This window comes from Sphaerulina musiva (genome assembly GCF_000320565.1).
Source record: "Sphaerulina musiva SO2202 unplaced genomic scaffold SEPMUscaffold_2, whole genome shotgun sequence".
Classification (NCBI taxonomy): Eukaryota; Fungi; Ascomycota; class Dothideomycetes; order Mycosphaerellales; family Mycosphaerellaceae; genus Sphaerulina; species Sphaerulina musiva.
In genome coordinates, this window is record NW_016017384.1 from 2,482,260 (window position 1) to 2,507,403 (window position 25,144).

Consider the following 25,144-nt stretch of genomic DNA (forward strand, 5'->3'; position numbering starts at 1 on the left):
GCCTCATTCTTTCGCCATGGACCTTCTTGTTTGTGGCTCTGGTCATCACTGCATTGCATCCAACCGGAAGACGCACGGCAAACGAGCACCTGCAACCAAGATCCAGCTTACCACACAAGCGATCTCCCAGCGCAAAGCTCGTGTGCGTACCCGGTACCACGCACGACATACATCACCTACCTGTTCTGAACATCATACTTGACGCTCTCTCTTAGTCGCCCCGCCGAGGTTGCCTCCCGTCACAGCGGTGCAGGACTGGGGCTGCGTCAAGTAACACAAAAGCTGCGGCAGAGCTCCACGAGAGCCGCGAGAAACGGTAAGACAGGACGGCTTCAGCAGACCGCCGAGACGACTTTTTCGAAGTTTTCTTTGCTCAAGGCAAGTTGTTACTACTACTTTACTACTACCTACCACTTCACTTCTGTCGCGTCGCCTATTCCCCTGTTCGCGAGCTTGGGCGGCTTCACCAAGCCTCGAGCCACCTCATGCCTGCTGCCATCTCAAGCGCCCAGCTGGATTAAGGACCTCAACTTCAGCATGGACGTTGCGCTCGAAGCTAACGATGCAACCTTTTCTTCCTCGAAACCTTGGCCGGTGAAGGACGTGGTGTATGTTGCCATTGTGGGAGGCGTCTTTCTGGCAGCCTTGGTCGAATGGTTCCTTTGGTTGATCGCGTTCCTCTATTGCCTGGTCAAGGTCTTCGTCAAGGCCGATGGCAAAACGAAGTGGTCAATCAGGATCTTATCTGCGGTGCTCATGGTCTTCTTTACCTGCATGCGACTCGTCTTTCTGCCGATCATGGTTGTCACTCTTCCTCTGCCCTCGCAAGTCGTTCAATACTTTCCAAGGGAGATGGTCAGCATTCTCCAATGGTTTGCCTTCTGGTCTTTCGCTGGCCTTCTCACAGTGCCTTGGCTGTTCTGTGTATATCAGCTGGTCACACACAACGTCGGCAGAGAGCGAAGAATCAAGACGGTGCTGGACGAGCACTCGGCTCCCAAGGTGGTCATTGTGATGCCGTGCTATGCCGAGAAACCAGAGGTCCTGCTACGTACTGTGGACTCGATTGTGGACTGCGAGTATCCCCCTTCATGTATGCATATCTTTCTATCGTTCGACGGCGACAAGGAGAATGAGCTATTCTTGAAGACGATCGACTGCCTAGGTGTCCCGATAACCCTAGAGCATTACCCAAAGAGCATCGATGTCAAATACCGGCACTGCAGAATCACCGTCTCAAGGTTTCCCCATGGCGGCAAACGCAGCTGCCAGAAGAGAACATACAGGCTCATCGATAAGGTGTACGAGAACTATCTGCGACGGAACGACAACCTGTTTATGCTTTTCATCGACAGCGACTGTATCCTGGACAAATACTGTGTACAAAACTTCATGTACGAAATGAATCTCAAGCCTGGGAGCAAGCACAACATGCTCGCCATGACCGGAGTCATTACCTCCACAACCAAGAGAAACTCGTTGATTACGGTGCTCCAGGACATGGAATACATCCACGGACAGCTCTTCGAACGATCCGTGGAAAGCGGGTGCGGAGCGGTCACCTGCCTTCCAGGTGCACTCACGATCCTGCGCTTCTCTGCATTCCGGCAAATGGCAAAATACTACTTCGCCGAAAAGGCTGAACAGTGTGATGATATGTTTGACTACGGTAAGATGCATCTCGGAGAAGATCGATGGCTCACGCATCTTTTCATGATTGGTGCAACAGAGCGATATCAGATTCAGATGAATACAAGCGCCTTCTGCAAAACAGAAGCAGTCGAGACTTACAAAAGCTTGTTGAAGCAGCGGCGAAGGTGGTTTCTGGGATTCATCACCAACGAAGCATGTATGCTGACCGACCTCCGCCTGTGGAAGCGTTATCCTCTACTGCTTTTGATCCGGCTGGCTCAAAACACCATCCGCACGACAGCCCTGCTGTTCTTCATCATGGTCATCTCCATCATCAGCACGTCTCAAAAGATATCAAACTTGCCAGTCGGCTTCATCGCCGTCTCGTTAGGTCTGAATTGGGTGCTGATGCTGTATTTTGGTGCCAAGCTGGGCAGATACAAGATTATGCTATACCCACTCATGTTCGTGGTGAATCCATTCTTCAATTGGCTCTATATGGTCTATGGCATCTGCACCGCGTATGAACGAACATGGGGAGGACCACGAGCAGACGCTCTGCAGGCGGATGAACAGACGACTCCATCCCAAGCGGTCGCCAACGCACTTGCCAGCGGAGACGAGCTCAACATCAAGCCCGAAACTTTCCGACCCAAAGCAGAGAGCCGGCCACCGTTGATGCCTTCAGAGTCCCTAGATGGACGCTTTGCACCTGCTGAGCAAATGCCTGGCGGCTTCTATAGACAGGGCAACAACCACAACGCCACCGCTCTACGCTCTGATATGACTCCGCGAGAGCAAGAAGCAGTTTCATCCAGCGACAGGCGTCGGGATCAGTCACAGGACTCCTACTCATCTGAATGGAGTTCACGAGACTCACGATACTCGGTTCCGATGCCACGGCGCGTGGAAAGCATTGTGGGACCTGAGATCACGGCCGCGTATCACGCTCGACAAGCGACGCAACGACCAGCGGGCGGGGCTTTCTTTGAGACGGGACAGTTCGAGACAGAAGCAGAGGTGCGGCGCGAGCTGGAAAAGCCATCTTCCAGCATGGGAGAAGCGCGTCGTACAGCCAATCGGCCACATTCTGTGGAGAGTACCAGATCTGATATGTCGGAACATTCGGTAGACATGCACTTTGCACCGGTGCAGCGCCGAACACCTCCACCTCCCGTGCCAAGTTCGGCGCCAAACCCACCACAACCGGGGGTGAAAGCTCCCACGCGCGCCGAGGAAGCTTCGTCTCGTCGCAGCCACTCTCCAGTTGGTTTAGCAGTGCCAGCGTCGGCACATCCATCACGGACGGGCCGATCAGGCAGTGTGACACGAATCGGGAAAAGTCCTCTGACGCGCAAGAGCTATACTCGGCTGGCAACGGACGATGCGGGATCTACGGCTGGGTCTGCTACCGATGTTGTGGTGACAGTGCCTACTCGATCGTCGTTTGATGAGGAATGGTCCAGAAGAGGACGACGACGCAGGAGCAGCATTGGCGTTGATGGCCGGCGACGGCTTAGCAAGCAGCCTCGAGAGAGTCGATCGTCGAGTAGAGCTTGAGACCCGCGGGAGTTGGGTTTGTTTATAAAGGTGGGTGGGCACAGAGGAATCGGAGGGAGGGAGGGAGACGGAGACTTTGCTGCACTCGTCACTAACCTGAGCGCATACAGCATACGCGCCACACGGCTTCGAGGGCACCAATGGCTCTGTTTATACCTTAGGAGGTGCTGTACCAGTCAGTAGCTTTGTAGGTGAAATCACCACAGTACATCTCAGCTGCCTTGTTTATCGTGACTAAGCCAGCCCAATTGTTCCAGGTTGAATACATCCATGTAGGTACGACAAGGGCCGTTTGCGGCCCCTGTAGCAGCCTGGCACGTCATCTTGTCCACGAAGCTGACACCTCGTCGCATGCAGGCGCAATGGCAATGTAAGATAGGAGTTACCTTACCCGAATGATAGGTACAGACATCCCGAAGTCCGGAGTGAGGACTAAGGAAAGGCACTGGGCACGCGCGAGTGGCGCGACGCGTCGAAGTAGATGCCCCCCTAGGAAGTAAGAGGTACCAGAACTGGGCTCGGTTCGACCCCGAAAGCTTAACCGCGTAACTTAGCGCTAGTGGTGGTGTGCTTGGCATTGGCCTCCCATGCGGTACGACTTCACCTCGCTCGTCCAGCTCAGCATGAGGAACGGATAGTGCTTGAGCATACCTACCTGTGTAGGTACCTGCTATACTCTGCAGGTGCACTCTGCAGGTTCCGTGTCGCACACAATGAAATGGACCGCATTTGTGGACATTTCTTTGTGCGCTCGACACCCCATGCGGCCTCCATGCCCGCCCGCCTTTCACACGATGACGGAACCGGCCACGCACGGCAGGAGCGTTGGTCTCCATTCGAGATGGCATTGCGTGCATACATCATGATGTATCCGGTAGGTTAGATACGATAAGGTACATAAGTTACAGGTAGGAAAGGAGTGCCAAGAACGACAGGAGTGTAGGACTACCTTAAGGTGCCTATACCGATGAGAGTGGCTACAGTAGGTCAGGGAGACGGTCTCGAGGGAAGGCTGGAAGGAGCTCACGTCCTGTCCCGAGTGGTTGTTCCTGCCGCCGCTGATTCGAAGCTGCCACTGAAAGAGTGAATTGACCGTAACCGACCTGCAGCACCCCGACCGCACCTGCCTTACGCGCGGTGTCCCTCTCCGCACGCAGTGGCACCTGCCTGTCGCAAGATCGCAATTCCCACCTCAAGCCACTCGGAGCGTCGCTCATGCACCTACCTTACACCTGCACATGTTCATGGCGCACGCGTACCTAGCCTTCCACCCCCCTTCCTCCACCCCCTTCCACTCATCCCGTCGACAACATTGTATGGCCTTGGAGGATCCTTGAAGTCATTCGCTTGGAAGCAATGGCACCGTCTCAATCCCACCGACTGACGAAGCATCACCTACAACCGACGCTGAGAGAGCCCCAACGCAGCTTCGACGGCGGCACACACGAGAGACACACCCAGCAGGCCGGCCGCTCTGCTACCAGTCTCAATGCTCAGGCGTCGGCACAGTCTCTGCGCGAAGCATCGCGGTCGAGCTCACGCGACGGGTCGAAACATGGTCCACCACAGTCACTAGCCTCAACAGCGCACCTGGATATCCCTCGACCAGAGCTACCACGGCAGTACTCCAGCACCCTTTCGCCGCATGCGCCTCCCATACCTTCTCCGCTGGGTCCAATGGCCGCGGTCTCCAGCTCGACATCAGCTGCTCGTAAGACCGGCGATGATGGAAGATCCAGCTCTGGTGGACTCTCAATACCACCACGGAGGAGTCAACGTGCTGCTGACAATGATGAGGCCATACCAGCTGGTGCTCAGACGCCTTCACGAAGCTTTCTGCGACCGGAAGATGCATCCTATCATGAATCGCGTTCAATGTCGCTACAGTCAACGCCAAAGACCGTGCAAGATCTCGGTTCGGATTACACTCGCTACTTCAATCCATTCGCTACGCGATCGAATTCAGCGAATACATCTCAGCAAAATCTGTCGGAAGCAGCCATATCGTCAACGCGATTACCAATTTTCCACTCGTCTCCCAATTTAGCCCCCTCAGAAGCAGCATCTTCGGCACATCTTTGCAATCGCCTCTCATTGCATTCCAACCCGTTCAAGGATGACAAGCGCAAGTCTTCTTCAACCGGTTCACTACCGGATTCTGCTCCCGGTACGCCTACGCCACAAGACACTGATTCTCAGGACAACGAGCACACTGTCTTGAATGCTGCAGTAGTACAGCCGCGAGCTGCTACGCCAAAGTTTATCCGCAACGCAGATCCAGAGAAGGCTGCCTTCATGCCACAGTACATCGATGATCGTCTGGGGGCACCCTACATTCTCTACATGGATGAGAAGGAAGATGATGATGACATGCACATGCCCGCTTGGGATGACGACCGCAAGTACAGGCCGAAATTTCGAGAACGATTTGCGAAGGAAAACATCGTCAATACCATTGGCATCGTCTTTCTGCTCATTGGACTTTGCACCATCTTCATAGTATTGCCTGTCATATCTATCACGGGCACCGCCCTCATTCCATACAACAATGATACTCCCCTGGACCAAATGCCAGGTCATGGCAAGCCAGATCCGTGGACACATGTCAATGACAACGATTACCCACTGCTCGCAAATATCAGGACCGGCCTCGTTGATCCTGATACACCAAGCTCTGCCATGACGCGAAAGAGCATCAAGGGAGATGAGCTGAAGCTTGTCTTCAGTGACGAGTTCAACAAGAGAAACAGGACATTCTACGAGGGCGATGATCCGTATTGGTTCGCGCCCGATATCTGGTACCACGCTACAAACGACTTGGAGTGGTATGATCCGGATGCCGTCAATACAGGTGAGTTCTTGCCACGGCCAACACCCATATCGAGTACTAATATTGTCGCAGGCGACGGGACTTTACAGATCCAGCTCGATGCGTTCGCCAATCACAACCTACAGTACAGGTCAGGCATGTTAAACTCGTGGAACCAGCTGTGCTTCAAGGGTGGCGTATTCGAGGTATCCGTTAGTCTACCTGGACCTGCTGGCATCCACGGTCTATGGCCTGGAGCCTGGACAATGGGCAACCTCGGACGGCCAGGCTACCTCGCAACGACAGATGGCATGTGGCCATACACGTACAACGACTGCGACTCAGGCATCACTCCGAATCAGTCCATGACTGATGGGACAAGTTACCTACCGGGACAGCGATTGCCAAACTGTGTCTGCCAGAACGAAGACCATCCGTCACCAGGCACTGGCCGCGGCGCACCTGAGATTGATATCATCGAGGCAAGTGCAGACTGGGCTGGCAAAGGCTTTGGTGTTGCTACTCAATCGTATCAAGTGGCGCCATTTGACATCTTCTATGAGCCAAACTATGAGTTCATGGAGATCCCCAACTACAATTTCAGTTACGTCAACTCATATACCGGTGGGCCGTTCCAGCAGGCGGTCTCCACCACTACCATGTTGAACAACGACTGGTACGATGGCAAGGCTTATCAAAAGTACGCGTTCGAGTACCAGCCTGGTAGCGGTAAGAACGCTCACGTCACCTGGTTTGTTGGAGACGACGAGATGATGAGATTTGACGCACGCGCCATTGGCCCGAATGGGAACATTCAACAGCGACTCATCGCCGAGGAGCCTTTGTCGATGATCTTGAATCTCGGCTTTTCTCACAGTTGGGTTGACATCGACCAGGCGAATCTTAGGTTCCCAACCACGATGCGGATCGACTATGTTCGGTGGTACCAAAACGAGGCGGATGCTGGCCACGAGGTGACATGTGATCCTCAAGGGTACCCAACGACTGAGTACATCGCCCGCCACCCAGAAGCGTACAAGAATCCCAACTATACGTTGTGGTCAGATGCTGGCTACCAATGGCCGAAGAATACACTGATGCACGGCTGCAGTGCATAGGCTTTGTTCATGATTGGAAACCATGCTCGGCATCATCAATGTGCATACCGCATGTGCATCAGACATCACTATATCCGGAGAGTGTTCATTCAGGGAGAACAGCACACAGCTTTACGATTTGGGGTCTCAGACAGCACAGAGCAGGTATCGATGAGTAAAGGTTCTGGCAAGGTGTTTGAGCTGAGCGGCACTGCGTATGGGCGTTGTGTTGGGCACGGCGGCAATGAGCACGATGCAAGCTTATGTGTATGAACAGTACAGCACATGTCCGTAAGAGACAGTCGTCGATTCCAAGTGTAGTAGTAGATCCACGAAACTGTTAGATATCAGCCGCTGTTGATGGCCTGAATGGAGCGACGATGGCCTCGCAATTGATCGTGATGGCAGCATCGACTCGAGGACAATTTCAGATTACTGACATTGAACAATGAAAAATCCATGGGATACTCAAAAGTCACAGCTGATGGCGAGTTTGTACAAGTTGGGCAAGGTTATGTAACGTTGTATAACACATTTTGTGCAACGTGGGATAATTACCTACCTACATTAGGTAACTTCGCTTAGGTATCCAAGGATCTCATCAGCCTCTCCCTAACTAACCCCACAAACAACAGGGAAAGGGGTGATTTCTTTTGGTTCGGCAAACAATACGTATAGTATATACCTACTTATTACTCCATGCCAACATTATTACTACTACCAGTACTGTTCACTCGCTCGTGGGTATAACTCTTTTCTACTACTTTTGGGGAGGGAATTTCTGTCGTCTTTCTAAATCCTTATTTTTGGGGGGCTTTTGTTTTGTTTTTTTTTTTTCGATTTTTTCGATTTTTTTTTGGTCCGAGATCGATAAGATAGATGATGGGTAATTATTGGTCTTCTTCGAGTGGAGTTCCACGGCGGCGGCAGCAGCAGCAGCGATGGAAGAATAATCATTCTGATCATTGTCGGTATGGTGGCGGTGGTGGTGAGGAGGGGGAGGGGGGAATGCAGGAGGAGGAGGATGATGATGATGATGAAGATGGTCTCCCTCGAACGGAAGAAGAATTACGGAAAAAGTATTTTGGTGGTGGTGGTGGTGGTGGTGATGATGACAAGGGGCATAATGACGAGAAGACAAGAGGGAATGCATCTATCCCTTGTGCTCCTCCTCCTGCTCCTTCTCCTCCTCTCAGAAAAGCAGAAATCCACTGCGGATACATGCTACCCACACTACTCTCTCTGGCACAGCAGGCGCAGCAACAGCAACAACAGCAACAACAAAACCCAAGCCCAAACCCCACCAAAAACCAGAACCAAAAATCTCCACCACCTCCTCCTCCTCATATCCTCCAAATCCTCGACATCGGCTGCGGATCAGGAGAAATCACTCTCGATTTCGCAGAAATGTGTCCTTTTGCCCACGTCACAGGGATTGATGTTTCCGGCGCCGTGCTCAATTCCGCTCGGGCATATGCCGAAGTTCGCGGCGTGACGAATGTGGAATTTGTGCAGATGAGCGTGTTTTCGATGCCGGTGGAGTGGGCGGGGAGATTTCATGTTGTACATACGCATCAGGCTGTGGCGCATTTTGGGGGAGGGGGAGGAGGAGGAGGAAGAGGAGGAGACGATGAAGATGAAGAAGATGATGAAGATTATGATGGTGGTGGTGGTCGTGGTGATAAAATGGTGCAAAGAGGAATTCGAGAAATGATTCGCGTGGCGAGGAGAAGTGGTGGAGTAGTGTGTATGCGCGAAGGAAATTTACAAAGCGCAAGATTTCATCCCGAGTATCCGCTATTGGAAGAATGTTTCCGGGTGATTATTGCAGTGCACGAAGCCGGTGGAGGCGCGGCGGATGCGGGAAGGCAATTGAAGCGTTGGAGTAAACATTTCCGAGGGGAGACGAAGATGTTGTTGGCAACACAGAGCGTTTCGAGGTATGATACTCTTGAGGGACGCAGAGGTTATGGTGGGCATTGGCCTGCTCGATGCTCGCGGGGGATTTTTGCGCAGAGAGCGATGGAGCTGCGGGGCGTATCCAGTCAGAGGTTGGACGAGTATGCGTTGGCCTGGAAGGAGTGGATGGAGGACGAGAAGGGCATGTTTGCGATGATGCATGGCGAGGTGATTCTCGAAGTCACTTGAGAACGGGATTGTTCATCCTATCACACCTTACCTACTCATCTTCTACGGTTCTCGACTCACGCTTGTCAACCAGATCGCATGAACTGGACTATCTACAGGGGCTACTACCACATCAACACAAGATGATTACTCAACCACTTGGAACAGTAATTTGCTACACAATTTGGGACACAGCTGGTAGACCCAGGGGCATAGGCTGGGTCTATCCTTTTTCGAGATCACATGGCTCCTGCTAGCAATTGGACTCTTGATGAAGCAGCCAGTAGTACAAGTGCAAGTGCAAGTGGAGGGGAGGGGAGGGGAGGGGAAGGGAGGGGATTCGGCAACGAGATGCATGTCGTCAAGGCTAGGCAGTGTTTCAAGTCCATCAAGTCGAATGCAGTGCGAAGGACACACGGTCAAAAGGAGCTCGATACGATGATGAGTTGCCCGTGCGGATCGACGATCGAAGCTGTCGTGTGTCCTGCAATACGGGCCACTGACCTGGTTTGGGATAGTTGCAGTTCATCTGTTCTCGACTCCGACGGAGGTGAGATCTATGGCACTTCAAACTTGCGAGGTCAATTGTCTTGACGCATGGATTTGGCAGCAGTGCTACTTTGATGAGTGCCACTCGAGCAGCGACAATGTAATGATATGGTCAGCTGGCTGTTGTATGTAGCCCATTTCTTTCCAATTTTAGCCCCGAAGGTCCCTGTACAAAAGTGAAGCTTTTCCAATGTCATATCCACCAACACCACGCTGAAATACTCGATCAAAACCATACAACTATCGCAACTCCTGCTGCTTCTGAAATGCCAGGTCCATCAGCCTCTTGCTCAATAGGCTTTCGTTGCCATTTTTACCACTTCTCCTCTCCCTGCTCCTGTCGCGCTCAAAGACGAAAGGATCATCCAGTCGAGGCATACTGCGCGTCATCTCATCTCCTTGTGTGGAAGTGGGTGACATGGGCGATCGCGTGCCCTGTGAGCCAGAGTCAACGTCCATATTGTCACTGAAGCTACGACTAGCAGGCCGTGACTGCAAAGTTGGCAGCGTTGTAAAGTGACGCGGAAGTGTAGGCGTGGGCGCATCGTATTGCTGTTGTGTCAGATGCTCGCTTGTTGGCATGGATTGTGCGAAGTCAGTCGAAGAAGACCATCTGCAGCCAGCAATTGCAGGATCAAGCGCACTGCGCCTTCTTAATTCGTCCTTCGCAGGCGTAGTAGTGGTGCTTCCCGGCTTTGCCTCTTTTCCTGGTTTGTAGCTAGAGAATCTGGGCTCTGGCAGCTGAACCTCGCTGAGGAGCTTCTCCTTGCCATCAGGCACTCGATTGGCAAACACCACTCGAACTGACTTGTACAAGAAGTATCTTCCTTTGGAAGGACAGCAAATATGCAGGTGGATCAAGTATCGGAGCACGGGTTTGTCATTGACATCTCCAGTAGGATTGAGAGACGCTTCAGGCCGGTCCGTACCATAGTTGGTACGCGAGCTTAGAGGCATATCAATGATCGGTCCTGCGGAATAGCTGCGTTGGCGTATGAAGGTCTTTTGGCCAGCTTCCATGTCCGACAAATCATATGGCACAAGGAATAGCTTGACTGCAGTCTTGTTGGGATTCTTGAGTACAATCTGAAGCTGACCTTGCTGCGGTATACGATAGCTGCCACCAGGTGGGGCCTTGGGAGAGCCAGAGCGGCGCTTCTGTTTTGTGCGCCTGCGACGTCTTGTTGCATCTGAGCCTGATCCGCCCGGCGAATTCGCTCGACTTCCTGCGTCGCTGTTTGTCGTTGCTCGCATTCTGTCTCTGCGTCTATCGCGCACCTGCTCATTGTTCGGCAGGTTGTTTTCAAGATCCACCAGGCCCACGTAAGGACTAGGCTGATCGAGTGCCGGTGTCTTGGACGCCCCGCCGTAGCTGTAGAACACAGCAGGGAATGGAATCTGTACATGAGGCGGGCATCTAAGATTCGGCTTACATTCGCCTTTCCCAAGTACTCCAATCTGAGCCACAAAATTGAGTGGCTTGGAAGGCGTGGTGGACATACGACCTCGAAGGATGGATTCTTCATATGAACCTACCAGGGGAGCATGGTGAAGTGGCGAGTCTGTGATGGACGGCCGTCGCTGACCTGCCACAGGTGACTGACTTGTGAATGGAGACGATGGATTCACAGAACGTCTAGGCTGATGGGCCTGATAGGGGAAGGTCTTCTCTGGGCGCAGTGCTGGCGCAATACGTGCTGTCGTGGGGTAATCAAGTGACGATTGCAAGTGGTGAAAGGATCTTGGCGAGAATGTATGTCGACGGCTTTTGTCTGGGCTTCGCGAATGATTACGAAGTGGTGGTTCTGGCGTATCAGGCCGCGAGGACTGCACAAGCGGGCTGGTAGGAGGCTTATAGACGAAGCTCGCAGCAAGTGAAGCATTCGAAACTGTACGAGGTCGCTCGGGACGAGGTATTGGTATAGATGAAGTCTCGGCATGCGTTGCGCGCTTGTCTTTGTGGGACTGTCTATATGTTGCGGGAAATGCTGGATGCCACGGCACGACTGGTGAAGTCGATAGTACACACTGCTGTTCTTGACTAAGCGTAGTGCGGCCCCCAAATCGATCAGGAGTTGTCTGCTCCCTGAAGTCACCACGGTGCAATGCTGATCTCGGTCTTTCGATTTTCAGCCCTGCCGCCTGATTGTCCTGCTGTATTTCGGGTGACTGTGGTTTGGCATCCTGAACTGCTGGCGGTCCCTGGAACGGTACAGGCGACTTCCACTTCCCCTCCAGTCCATTCGACGTCGGTCTTTCTAGCTCAGGTGACGCTGGTCTGGCTTCTTTGCTCTTGATCTTCGCGAGACGGCTGTACTCGCTTGAGGGGGGCTTCTCCAGCTCAGGAGACGACGGCCTCGACCCACTCTTGATCCTCCTAATGAGCTCCTGCCTATCTATCATGCTCGTCTTCACCCCGTTGGCCGGTGTTCGTGGTCGTCCGGTGTAATATGGATTGTAGATTGTTGGACTCGACCTGCCCGTCTCTGGGCTCACCGCCCTCGATTTCGTCGGACTGTTCGCTTCGTGCTCATTGTGGCCAGTGCTGGACTGTTGGCCAAAAGCTGTCTGAGAGCCGGGATAACCGTTATTGACTGCCATTACTTGCTCGAAGCCACGAATCTGGCCTCGAGCCCTGTCGAATTGCCCCAGGGACAGGAGCGGTAGCAGTTGCGAGTGATGACCGACGTACCCAGGAGACGACGGGTGGCTACTCTGCTGTCTGTTCTGAGAGGATTTCCGTCTTTCTCAACAAAGTGGGACGAACAAGGAAGACGTCCGAAGTGAACAGCGTAATATACCTGTTTCAGGTGCACGGCACCCTGGTGGACTCGGTGGAGGCAGCACAGACGCGGCTTCGGGGTTTATGACTGTATCACCAGTGTGCGAAGGGTGGGGCGACGGCTGTTATTTCACTCTTCAGAAGAAGGTTGAAAGAAGAGGAGCAGCCGACTCCGCTCTCGTCCTCTCGAGAGGAGGAGTCACCGTGCAAAGGACGAGTGACCAGCACCACGATTGACGTCGGGACGTCCGGTGCGTCTGATCACCCGACACGCTTTATCGTTATCGTCAGCCGTTGCTCCCGTTGTGGAGAGGACTAGCATAGTTCTAGTAGTTCTAACCTTGAATTGGATATTTTCTACGACGTTGGAACGGCAAGGCAAGACAAAGACAACAATATTGCCACATAATACTACAGAAGATGTCTGAAAAGAGAAAACGCGATGGCGACGACCGTGGCGGCGAGAAGAAACTACACAAGAAGGGTTTTCAAGTGGGCCCTGCAAACCTGCCCGATGGCACCCACAGGCGGAAAGGTGAGTTAAAAACACATGCGCGATACGTCCGACGGGTCGGAGATGTTGTGTAGAAATGGCTTACAATTTGAGCAGTGCAAAAGATCAAGGCCGACTTGATTGGCAAGGCGAAGATTTGGAAAGATTACGAGAAGCTGAAGAAGCATGGGAAAGTGCCTGAGAAAGAGGAGAGCATACCCATTCCCGCGTCAATGGCAGCAGAACTCGAGCAGGGAAGGGGTGAAGACGAGCCTACGGTCGCGCCGCATCCGGACCGCCAAATTCTTATGGATAAGGACGAAGAGCTAGAGCCAGAGCCGTCGCAGCGACGAGAGCGCAAACCTCGAGAGAGACGATCAAAGGAAGCGCCGTTCAGGAAGGAGTACGAGCAGGCGCAGCAACGCAAAGCAGAGGCCGAACAGAGGCGAAAAGAGCGTGAAGAAGGGCAGCGTCAAAGGGAGAGGAAGATTGCAGAGCGCGAGAAGTTCCGAAAGCAGATGGCAAAGGCTAGGACGGGAGGCAAGAATGGACAAAGAAAGCTGGGTCGCGAGAGTCAGCCGTTGCTAGACAAAGTGAGGAGAATGATGAGTGAGACGTGAGAGATGCCGTTGGTCGGGCGATTTGCGCAACGAAATAATCAAGGCTCCAAAAGCTGTGCGACTGCTACGCTAAAGGGACAGCACGAGCAGTCATCACTCTCGTCTTCACTGCTATAGTGCTAAAAGCAAGCCGGTGACCGAGCCTGGGTCTCATAGCGGCGACTGCTGGATAAGCAGATTTCATGGGTGTGCGAAGATCGAGCCCAGGGCCGCGCAGTCCAGCTTGTCGTAGGCGCAACTGCTTTGGTAGCGAAAAGTTGCCTGTACGACGCACACGACGTGCCGAGGGTGGCTCACAGGCCTCGATCTTGTAACCACAAGGTATATTATCAGAATGCAAGTTGACAGCAACACATCCACCTGCATGTAGTGAGTAATTTTAGTGGCGAATCCCCCCTCACATGTGCAGCCATTATACTTAAAAGGGTACTCGATACCCGCTCATTGACCCAGGTCCTCTCCTCCATACTGTTCAATACCCATCGTTGCTGCGATTGCTGTCCGAACGCGCTTCTGAGTTGCCTTGCCAGCCTCACGAATTGTCGTACACTCCGAGCACGCAACGTCGCTCTCACCCTTACCCTTCTTGGCCTTGGCGCACCCGGTGCAAATAGACCAAGTCACCTTGATGAGCTCAAGCACAGATGGAAGATTCGAGCGGCCTTGCCTGAATTCGTGGAGTGCTGTCATCATAATCTTGCAATCCGCGGCCAGCTGTTTCACAGACCAAAGGTGAGGCCCCCCTGCAAATAGGTCGTCAAATTCACGGTATGAGATGTTGATGGTCCGCAGCCCATTCACGTCCTTTAGTTGGAGGAACATCCCACGCGCCTTTGTCTTCTGATAGGCATGCGCAAAAAACGCAATGTGACGAATATGAACTCGGATGTCTCCCAGGCGCGACAAAAAGAGCTGGCACGTATTGAACTTGTCAAATCTGAAAGTGTTGCCACCGTACATGGCAGTGGAGGCTTCTTGTCGGATCTGCCTGTTCACTTGCATAACACCGATGTTGTTCGTAGTTCCATGTTGGAATTTCCGCGTCTCTGGATTCCAGAAGCCAAGGTCACGTCTGAAAGCAAGCTGGTAGCTGACAGCATGCCGTGGCGCGCCTTTGGGTTTGTAAGTAGTGATGTCTATGGGTCCGGGATCCAGCAGCAGTTCGTCATAGATCATGCGGCGAATATCAAGAGGCAACTCTAGGAGCTGGAAGTATTTCGTGTAAGGTTTGAGGACCAAGACATGACTGCCACGGAGTGGCCCGTCAGTAATCGTGAGCTTGAACGGACCGGTCAGTGAGATAATAAGAGATTCTAGAGTGTCTGCTGTCCATACCGGCTCAAGTTCAAAAGCATAACTGTCATGAATAGTGACAGAATGCGAAAATCCCCCAGTCTCTGTATTATACTGTAATGCTGTCAGGCCGATTCCAGACATTCTCACTGTGCAGACCTACCTACCTTTGACATTTGCGCAAAGTGGCCGCCAGAGGTTGGGACCGTCGATGTGACCCATGGAGCGAAGCCGGGCGCACTGCGAGTGTCTGTGATGTCTTCGGCGGCCTCTGTAGGTCTCGTTTGCTGCTCAGCCCCAGACATGTTGTTGAACTGGTGGGAGGATGGCATGATATCCTTGCCGTTGGGAGGTTGAGGTAGAAGGGCAGACATATTGGAAGCGGTTCGACACACATGTACTACCTAATCCTTCGGGAGTCAGCGTTGTGGAGCAGGCAGTCATTTTCACGCGTGCGGTACGCGTCTGAGGAAGTTGCATTTGAGGAGCCGCGTCTTAAAGAAGTCGCATTCGAGGAGACGCGCCTTGAGGAAGGCGTCGAGCGCAATGTCGACTCGCCTCCACTTCCCGTTACCGCTCTCTATCCAATATTGAATTTCTCCTTCAGCCACTTCTTCACCTGCTCATTCCCGCCTGTGCCCACCTTGCTACCCAAGCTCGTGACTTGCAACCCATCGAGACTTCTCGCCCGACTCAACGCCACGTACTCCTGACCTTCCTCGAAGGATCGCCCGAGGTCCACGATCACCTTGTTCAAAGTCATGCCTTGGCTCTTGTGGATTGTCATCGCCCACGCCGCTGTGAAGATGAAGACGTCAGTACATGTAACTCGAGCCATGGCCATCATGTCATATGAGCTGTGCTCGTTCACGGACTCCACTGGGCCCATCCCACGCGGACTTACCTAATAGAGGAATCTGGGTCCTGGCCATGAGCGTGTATGGCTTTTCATCTCCGAATTCGTTCACTTGACAGTCGGCATAGATCGTGCGCCGGATGCCGTTATCAAATTCGACGATCGGCCACCTCTTTTCCTGATTGCATGGCTGCAGGATGAAGTCTTTGATCTGTCCTTCTCGCAGAGATGCATACTCACCACGAAGCTCGCCTTGCACAACCGTCTGGCTTGGCTCTGGGGAGGCGTCTCTACCGCGTCGGGGCTTCCTACTCCCTCCACTCCGTGAGGACGAAGCCACACTGTCGCCCTCGCGTAAGGCGGCCTTTGGCAGCTTGGATTCGGCATACGGCTCAAATCCGATGACCCGGCCTTGAGATCCGTTGACTAGCCCATTCGCAATGTCCAGATTGACGAGTAGTACGACAAGCATGTTCGCTTTGAAGGAAACCAAATTTTCGAGGCGATGTTCCCGAAGAGCTTCCAGTGAGTTGTCTACTGGCGACCGTCTGCCTTTCTCGCGAAGATTGCCGTGCTCTTCATTCCAGCGGAAGTAGTCAAGACATCTGTAATCACGTTTCGCAGTGTTCAATCTGTTGAACTCAGTTTGGTTGATGCGCCGCACTTCTTCGCGAGTTGGAAACAGCTTGACCGCATTCTTGACATCGCAGGGATGGTTCAACAGCAGCTGACGATCCACATTGCTAAGTGGTACCCCAATTCGTAGCTTCTGTAGGATTCCAATAAAGACTGAATCGCTTTGTCGATGGATGTTGGTCAGATTCACCTAAAGAGCGGCAGAACGTGGTCAGCAATTGTCTCAGACACGCTAGGGGATTTGTGCGGCGAGTTTCTCACATGCTTGAATTCGCACTCTTCCCAAGCCTTGCTTCGAAAAGCCCACTTATCGTCATCGTTGCAATCTCCATGCTGTGGACAGCGGTACAAAGTCTCTCCATTGTCGCCAATTATGCGATTCTGCTCACGACCACAAATCATGCAATACTGGAATGGCTTAACCGGAGGCAGTTGGCAGAAGTCGCCAGTCACGACCAACTGAACACCACCGAAAGGCTTGTCGCTGCCTCGCGCTGCTTTCATGATATGATTTAGCCTTGCGAGCAGATGATTCTCCACCATACTAATCTCGTCGATAACGAGAACATCAGTGCTTCGGAATCTCTTCGAAACGAACTTTCCATGAGCCGCGGTAATCAGATCTTTCAGCGGCTTCTTCATATGACCTGGAGTCCAGCCTGCGAAGGTCCAAGTCGTAGATCCGTTGATATCTAGTGCAGCCTTGCCAGTCGGAGCTACGATCTTCACAGTCTTGCCTCTGTCCCGTAGGCATGCTGTGAAGGCTTTCAGTACAGTCGACTTGCCACAGCCGGCGCTACCAGTATAGAAGACGTTGTGCCCAGCTACAATCAGGTCAACAACTTCCTGCTGCTCCCGACAAAGCACAGGCTCCCCTTGGACAGGTAGCGGCGGCACTGCTGGCTGATATGTAGCCGGCTGCGCTATTATCTGGGGCGACGAACTCGATGTCAGGTTGACGGCTGCCCGTGTTGCCAGCGGTTTGTCCGAGCAGGGGCGTGCTACTTCAAGGGGCTCCGTAGACCTCGACTTCAGCTTGGTGAGATTCGCTTTCGGGGCGATTGTTGGGCATGGTTTGAGCGGCGGCAGATCAAACACCTCGAGGACATCATAATGATGCAATTGTGCTTCGAAGACTGTCTCAGCAGCACTAAGCCTCAGTCCTTCAAAGTGTAGACATACTGCTTGGCCAGTGGGAATGCCGAACTCGTTCTTTGCAACCGTGGCTATGCTCTTCATGCTCGTGTTCTGGACTCGTCAGCGTGGCCTTCTTCATCGTGGGCTTCTTCAAAGCCACTCGCACATTGACTTACTGGCGGTACCTCCAGCCCGCAATTGGGCTTCCTATCCCTTTGAAGTATGAGCTTCACAGTGCCGAGTGCACTGAGATCCACCTTCATGGTTTGCCCGGGAAGATGATTAGCCATTCTTGTATTTTTGTTCCGGGATGGGGAGTACGTTCGACGCATCTTAACTCGCTTTCTATCGTGTGGAGCATCCTCATCGATGGAAGCTGCGGTCGTTGTGACTGCTGATGGAAGCGGCGGCGCACGCCGGGGTGCCTTTCGGGCGGTTGTTGTTCTCTTAAGAGGCATTAGGTCATCATCGCGAGTCTTTTTCGCACGTATCGCCGCAATACGTGATTCAAGGGCATCAGCTTCCCCTTGTAGTGTCTCTTCATCGTCCGAATCTCGTTGCGTTTGAGTCGCCGGAACCTGAGCGGTCGATACCGAGTTCTTTCTTTTCCGTTTGTTGCTCTGCATGGGAGACGTGCTGGAACGGGACCATTTATTGCGCGAAGCCTCTCGAAGTGGGATCCTTGGTGGTGCATAGCCTGACGTTGGCGCTGCGCTGTTTCCGACCGGCATCGCGTTTCGGATTCTTGCCACCTGCGCCAAGGGCTGTCGGTTCAGCATCTGCTGAAGTTTCTCGATATGATGGAGGTTGATTTCCATGCGGAGCGCAGTGGCCTGCTCATAGATAGTCCTGGACACAAGCCGTGTTTGTAGGCCACTACTCGCCGCGTCCCGTGCTTGGATGGATTCTCGCGCAGACAAGTCCGTCAGCAACCAACGTAATTGCTCATCGTATCCCACGAAAGGGCTTCTTTGGGAAAGCTGGTGACCTTCCTGTACGAAAAGATCCTGATCGTTCAGGGCAACACCACAAACCTGTGCCAGCTGTGTGAAGAGAGTGAAGCGCAAAAAATCATCAACGCCGTGCTCGACACACCATTGCAGGATGGCTGTTTGATCTTGACTTAAGATCCGACGACACGAGGCGCCTTGGGGTGTCAGCCATCTGGTTCTCGAGCCATCGAAGATCGCTATGCAGTCGGTTGTTGGCTGCTGGACATAACCGAGCATCGCAAAATCTCGTGGCGGTGGAGTCGGCACGCGAAGACGCACGCGTTTTATGTAGGCGCGGAGAGGCTCCGTTGCTCAATGGTAGGTGTCGATGCAGCCTGTTAAAAGATTCGACGGAACGATGCTCGAGTCTTCTGCTATTAGTAAAGCTATAAAGAATCCTGTCCTTTGGTGAAGTAGTGCCGATGTCGATGTTAATGTCGATGTCGATAGCGATGTCGATGTCGATGTCGATGTTAAAGTCGATGTCGATGTCGATGTCGATGTTGATGTCGATGTTGATGTCGATATTGATGTCGATGTGCACATAATCCAATGTGTGTTGCGAGGATAGTTGAGGATGTCCGCAAGTACGTTGTAACGCGTGGGGGATACGCGTCTCGGGAGAGCTAAATGCCAAGCCCCAGCGCATTGGCCACCATATGTTGGTCTGAGACTTTGAGACTCTGAGATTTATATCTTCAGACCTCCGGCTAGTCCACAATAAGAAGATCTGCTTAAATTCACTCAACAAGGGTCAACCTTGACCGAAAACACTCACCTCAGCCATGAATGACGGCCCCTGATCGTGCTTATTCAATCCGGAGGGAGCTTGGTCTAAAGTACATACATTGCCCTCAAAGTGAATGGGCTACAAGAATATCTACACGTCACACGCTGGTATTAATTACCTCCTCTCTGTAGCGCAAATCGCATCCCCTCTTTACTGGCTCGTCAAGTGATCAACAGCCTGCAGTTCAAGTCAGCAGTAGCCACAGACGTTCACGACAATGGATGTTTGGCACTTACTCTGTTAATGTCATAATCAAATTCTTCCAACGCAGCCAGAGCCTGTCCTCTTGGGTATCCCATACCTGTCAATCTCTTCAAAATTGGATCATCATGCTCGGTGCCAGGCGTCAAAGCACCGCCTCGATTCGGAACACTTTTGGGAGGCTGTGCAGCAATTGAGCCTGGCGGGAACGATGGTTTCGAAGCATGTGGCGGCGTTGCAGTAGCGGTTTGTGTCACGTTCGCACTTTCGCCCCATGGATCACTGGGGTTGAGAGTCGTGTCAATCTGCTTGCTGTTATCCAACCCCGAGAATATCGCATCCCAATCATGCTGTCCATTCTGTGGGCTCTGGTGAATACTGGAGCTGCTGCTCGTGACTGCGGGGTTGTCGAATGCTGACCGAGAGGATTGGTGGTCAGCAAAACCATTCGAGGACGCGCTTCCGCCCTGTAGGTTACGATCGGCAACTACCGGCGTTTGTTGAGATGAAGCCATGGTGGTGGTCATACTTGTCGCGGGTGAGTCAAATGTCGGGCTGAACTCGTCGCCTACTCCATTGAAACCAAACTCGAAATCTCCCCCAGTCTTATCAGCCTCTTTAGCTTCGGCAAGATCGTCGAAGTCATCGAAGTCGTCGAATGCGCCCTTTGTAGCTGAGGCTGTAGTGGGCACCGAGCTCGTAGCTACGCTTGGGAATGGATTGGCATCGCTTGATGTGGCAGGTGGCGTCTGTAAATGCCCTTGCTTGCTAGACTCTGGTGCTACTTCGACTGCTGATGCCACGGTCTGTGATGGCCCATGCGCCTGTGAAATGCTCGTCGGGTCTTCTCGGGAGGGTAACAATCCATCAAATTCTGATGGCAGCTGGTTCTTCTCGGCCTGTTCGCCGTGTCCACCGTGTGAGACTTTGTTGCTAACTTCCTGCACAGGGGACGAGTCCTGAGCGTTGGGGGCTGGAGGATAGGTACTTGATAATGGATTCGGGAAAGACGCAGCCGAGAGTGCTGCTGCCGACGTAGAAGGATCTTCCCCAAGGCTTCGGCCCCCTGTTGGCGGTGCATGAGATCTCGGCGGCGAAGCGGCTGTGAAATCGTCATCGAAACCTCGGGAGTCTTCATCGTCACTGCTATCACTCTCGCTGTAGTCACGTTCGAGTGTACGGACCGGTGGAAACTCAGAGCGACCAGCGCCGGCCCCTGGTGCGGTCGCCACCGATGCACTAGGCACTGCGAAAGGATCATCGTGTTCCGCGTCTTTGGACTTCTGGCCGTCACCGAATCCATCGAATGCCGAGTCAAAGTCGTCTTTTGCAGCAGCCGGGGTGACTGCGCGTGACGCAAGCGGTGTCTCATCCACCGGAAACGCACCAGGGACGCCCTCTGTTGCCGCTGTCTCCGTGGTCGGATCCTCTGGGAAAGCTCCAGATGGACGCAAAGAGGTAGCGCCAGATTGAGGAAACACATCTCTAAGGGTACTAGTATCACCGGCTCTGCTTGGCGGCGGTAAGACTTTGGTAGAGTCGTTGTCCATTTCTTTGCTCTTGTCCTCGGGCGGGACGATCGGTAGCTGAGAGGCCGAGAACTGCCGATCTTGAGGGGGCGGTGGTGGCTCATGTACAACGGGGCTCTCATTCGCCTTCTCAGACAGAGGAGGCGTGGCTGCAGGTGTATGCTGGCCTACCGAAGACACGCTCTGTACTGAATCTGACATTCCAGTAGCCGCTGCGGCACCCAGCGCAGCACCACCGGCAACACCGCCTACGGCTGGGAGCGTACGAGCGACGAAGCTGGTCGCAGGAGGAGTGCCTGTTCTACTGCTCGCTTGTCCTTGTGGTGCAAAGGCGCCAGGAGGTCCAAACAGTGCGTCAAATGCGCTCGGCGTGGGTCCAGTGCCAGTCGCTTGCGGACTCAGGGCACGCTGCTCGCCACCTTCATTGCTCGACTTCCTAAAGAAAGGGTTGTTCGCGCTAAGAGTGCTAGCTGGACTTGCCATGCCTGGGCTGACATAGCCCGATCCCAGACCGGACGCTGGAGCTTCTACAGGCTGTGCTCGTGCGAGCTCATCTCGTTCTGCCGCCTCGCGCTCGAGGGTCGATTTCTCAGACATAGCCTGGTCCCGTGCGCCCTCGCTCGTGGCAAGCTGCTTTTTGTTAATGCTTACCATGCCCTTTTGCTGTCTTGCTTCGAGCTTCAGCTTTTCAATCTCCGGCTTCAACCTTGTCACTTCAGCGTTCACCTGCGACAGGCGCTGCTTGAGACTGGCATTCTCTTGCTGATCGGCTTGGAGCTGCTGCGAAACAGTCTGATGCTGTGTATGTAGATCTTGGTAATTGCCTTCGAGAAGCGCTAGCTCCTGGCTTAGCTTCTTGGTAGAATCTCGGGACGTGGCGAGTTGTGCTTCCAGTTCCTTAACAGCGCGCACTTCTTGCTCGAATTGGGCTCTAAACTGCTGTAGTCGCAGCTCAAGATCACGTTTCTGTGAGCTTGTCTGGTTCAGCTCAGCTTGCGCAACACTCTTCTTCGTCTGAGTCTGCTCCATCTGTCCCCGAAGATTGCCGATCTGGTTGCTCATATTCGCCAGCTCGGTAGTCTCATGTGTGATCTTACTGGACTCAGCAGCGTGAGCATCATTATCACCGAGCAAGTCATCGTTGGCAGAAGGTGGAGGAGGCGCACGTTGGGTTGACCCAAATGAACCACCAGTATTTTGCTGTGCCAGAGTAGCGCCGAAAGCAGACGAAGGAATGAAAGGCTTGAATATGCCAGCCGGTCCCGTCGACTGCGGCTGGAATCGTGCTGGACTACTGGGAGTAGCAGGAGATCCTCCAGCGAATGGATCTCGTGCTGCAGAAGCCCCGGTCCCCTGTGGCTGTAGCGCGGGTGCCTGAGGCAATTGAGGTTGAGCTGGCTCGTCCAACCCAAAGAGGTCATCAGCAGCAGACTTCGGCATGGTAGACTTCTGAGCTGCATTATCAAAGGCTGGAGCGGTGGACTGAGGTTGCTGCTGCTGTGCTCTCATGCTTGGGGGTACAAGCCCTGGTGGCAAGAAGGCTGGCAGCGGGGGTGCATTTGGTGCCCGCTGCTGCCTTATCAAATACATAGCGACCGCAAACTCGTCCTTGGTGAGCTGACCCTCACTCTTGATATCTGACAGATCCCAGATCTGAGCAAGAGATTCTTCGGAAAGTCCAGAATTGGAGAAGAAAGAAACAGCCTGGTCTCCATTGATGATCCCTCGTCCCACAGTATCAATCGTGCTGAAGAACTGGTCGAATTTGGCTTTGTCTGCAGGCGTAATCAGCCACGGCTGGCCGGTCGTCTGCGCGGGGATCGGCGGAGGGGTGGTATAGTTCGGCGGGCGTGCTAAGGGGCTCTGGGCACGCGCGGGCCCGGCGGCCTGTCCGGTGAGCTGTCTCGGGATAGGGGTTGGGCCAGTGCCTGTCCGACTTCCTCTTCGCGCCGCAGCTTCGTATAAGCCCTGTGGAAGTGTAGCTGGCAATGCTGCCATGGAGCGCGTCTTCATACTTGTCAAGAGATGCATTGCCACGATGAACTCCGCCTGATCCAGTGCTCCCCTTTGCTGACGATCCGCAAGCATCCATATGCGCCCCAGTGTCTCGTTTGGCAAACCAGCTCTTTCAAATATCGCCTTTGCAGTTCCTCCATCAAGTAACCCATTCTGTGTTCCCGAGTGCTCGAACAGCGCGGTGTATTGCTGCACCTTCGCAGGATCGAGCGGAGGCACGCGGATAGGAGCTGAGCCGGACAGTTGAGGTTGTATCGGATTCGCTGGGAAGCCTGCTATCGCTGGATTCGGTGCAGCTGCTACTGTTGGCGTACCACTGACGCCGGGTATCTGCAATCCCTCGAACTTGGGCACAGGGCCAGCCTTGAAGGCCAGCTCATTGCTCGGCTGTTTCCCAGCTTGGTAGTGTCCGATCAATCTCAAGACCATGCAGAAGCCTGGTTTCGACAAGAAGCCGCGGTTCTCCGTATCTGCGATCTGCCATATCTCGCCGAGGACGTCGGGTGAGACTTTGGTGCGCTCGAAGAAGTTGACGGCGTTCTCGCCCGTGACGACGCCCAGCTGGTCCTTGTCGGCTTGGTTGAAGAGGAAGGCAAACGCGCGTTTCTCTTCAGGACTGAGATTCAGGATGGAGTGATCTAAACAGTCTGCGGTTAGTGTGTGTTGAAGCTGCCGTAGCTCGTCCCGTGCATGGTGTACCGGACTCTGATGACATGGTGCGCGCTCATCCAAAGCAGAAGCGTGAGAGTGAGCGGTGGCTGGGCACGTCGATGTCTAGGCTAGACAATGGTAAGGGGACGGGAGCAGGGCAGAAGAATGGTGGGTCAGGTATGGTACAGATGGGGATGCACGTGGACGAGGAGTGGATGGCTGGCCCAGTTCAGCGTGGTTGGAACTAGGTATATGTACGGAGGCCCAAAGTGGCCAGCCGCTACACGTTACCCCCGGCTTTCTTTGGCTTCATTTTCCTACTACTTCTACCCTTCTACCTACTATACACTACCACATACACTCGCTATACGCTCGCCGCCTACCTCGCCGTTACCGCCGTATCCGTCGCTACCTACTAATATACCTCGGACGTACGTACCTAGAGGACTACGCGCTATAGACTATAATAACTATTAGGTCTATATCGCTGCGTAGCTCGCGGAAGGTGTCTTATAGAGGTAGATTATCGCTAATCTATACTAGTAGTTCGGTATTTCTATTATAGAGCGTATATTCGAACGACGGCTATAAGTCTAGGGCCTTACTATAGCCGCTATACCTTTATATCGTCGATAGTACGATATCTTCGACGAAGACGATAGCTTACGTATATATATAGCGTATACCTATACTAAGCTACGACTTACAGATAGCGAGGTAGTTACGATTCTAGCGATTAATAGCTAGAAAATTAGTATAAGGATATATCGGCGTATACGTAAAGAGCTAGAGTTTAGGAAGCAGATACTAGTAGTAGAGCAAGTATATACTAAAGAGTTAATCGCTATAGTACTCGCAGACGAGCTCGCTAAGTTAGAGGTAGAGGTATATAGTAGGAGGAACCTATATATATATCTACGTTTAGAGATAAATATAATTAGGAGGTATATAGGCACTCGCCGTCTGCTCGCTTACTAAATCGCTATCGGCTAACCTGCTTAAGGACCGTATCTACCGTATTATTAAATTGCTTAATCCCGATAGTATTTAGCAGCGATACGAGAAGGCTAGAGAGCACTATAGTACTATTATTATACCTAGGCCGTTAGCGGCAATTTTAATAGATACGTACTATAAGTTCGAGTACTAGGGTATTTAGATATATAGCGTAATCGACGTGTATACGCGGTATATAGAGTAGATTTACGTCGGAATTACTAGTAGATCGGCCGTTTCGGTACTCGCTTAGTATATCGCGACACTACGCTATAGTAGATACGTACCGGTAATTATATACTCGGATCGTAGAGGTAAGACTATTCTAGCCGCCGACGTATACTATATAGTACGTTATACCGCTTACGACGTCGAGAA

At 52.9% G+C, this 25,144-nt stretch overlaps 7 protein-coding genes across 7 annotated transcripts; 4 read left to right on the forward strand and 3 right to left on the reverse strand.

Moving 5' to 3' along the window:
* Nucleotides 1–16: 16 nt before the first annotated feature.
* On the forward strand, nt 17–3,293 carry SEPMUDRAFT_131377 (glycosyltransferase family 2 protein; the record flags this gene model as incomplete). Its single annotated transcript, XM_016902416.1, has 3 exons — nt 17–153; nt 216–316; nt 506–3,293. The coding sequence occupies 3 exons, from the start codon at nt 17–19 to the stop codon at nt 3,190–3,192; spliced, it is 2,925 nt and encodes a 974-aa protein (XP_016763878.1). The 3' UTR covers nt 3,193–3,293.
* A 2,242-nt stretch (nt 3,294–5,535) lies between these two features.
* On the forward strand, nt 5,536–7,119 carry SEPMUDRAFT_37926 (glycoside hydrolase family 16 protein; the record flags this gene model as incomplete). Its single annotated transcript, XM_016908687.1, has 2 exons — nt 5,536–6,043; nt 6,095–7,119. The coding sequence occupies 2 exons, from the start codon at nt 5,536–5,538 to the stop codon at nt 7,117–7,119; spliced, it is 1,533 nt and encodes a 510-aa protein (XP_016763879.1).
* Nucleotides 7,120–8,319: 1,200 nt separating this feature from the next.
* SEPMUDRAFT_147554 (uncharacterized protein) lies at nt 8,320–9,412 on the forward strand (the record flags this gene model as incomplete). The annotated part of the gene is made up of 2 exons (XM_016904376.1): nt 8,320–8,634; nt 8,677–9,412. 2 exons carry the CDS (start codon nt 8,320–8,322, stop codon nt 9,244–9,246), a joined length of 885 nt encoding a protein of 294 aa, XP_016763880.1. The 3' UTR covers nt 9,247–9,412.
* Nucleotides 9,413–9,812: 400 nt separating this feature from the next.
* Nucleotides 9,813–12,774, reverse strand: SEPMUDRAFT_147555 (uncharacterized protein). Its single transcript, XM_016904377.1, has one exon. The coding sequence runs from the start codon at nt 12,373–12,375 to the stop codon at nt 10,015–10,017; it is 2,361 nt and encodes a 786-aa protein (XP_016763881.1). The 5' UTR covers nt 12,376–12,774; the 3' UTR covers nt 9,813–10,014.
* Nucleotides 12,775–12,931: 157 nt separating this feature from the next.
* Nucleotides 12,932–14,060, forward strand: SEPMUDRAFT_147556 (uncharacterized protein). The gene is made up of 2 exons (XM_016904378.1): nt 12,932–13,091; nt 13,167–14,060. Exons 1-2 carry the CDS (start codon nt 12,977–12,979, stop codon nt 13,667–13,669), a joined length of 618 nt encoding a protein of 205 aa, XP_016763882.1. The 5' UTR covers nt 12,932–12,976; the 3' UTR covers nt 13,670–14,060.
* A 50-nt stretch (nt 14,061–14,110) lies between these two features.
* Nucleotides 14,111–15,336, reverse strand: SEPMUDRAFT_114836 (uncharacterized protein; the record flags this gene model as incomplete). The annotated part of the gene is made up of 3 exons (XM_016901114.1): nt 14,111–14,947; nt 15,005–15,076; nt 15,130–15,336. The coding sequence occupies 3 exons, from the start codon at nt 15,334–15,336 to the stop codon at nt 14,111–14,113; spliced, it is 1,116 nt and encodes a 371-aa protein (XP_016763883.1).
* Nucleotides 15,337–19,380: 4,044 nt separating this feature from the next.
* SEPMUDRAFT_147557 (uncharacterized protein) lies at nt 19,381–23,885 on the reverse strand. The gene is made up of 3 exons (XM_016904379.1): nt 23,819–23,885; nt 19,610–23,757; nt 19,381–19,550 (listed from the first exon to the last, which is right to left on the reverse strand). The coding sequence occupies exons 1-3, from the start codon at nt 23,832–23,834 to the stop codon at nt 19,524–19,526; spliced, it is 4,191 nt and encodes a 1,396-aa protein (XP_016763884.1). The 5' UTR covers nt 23,835–23,885; the 3' UTR covers nt 19,381–19,523.
* Between the last annotated feature and the right edge of the window lie 1,259 nt (nt 23,886–25,144).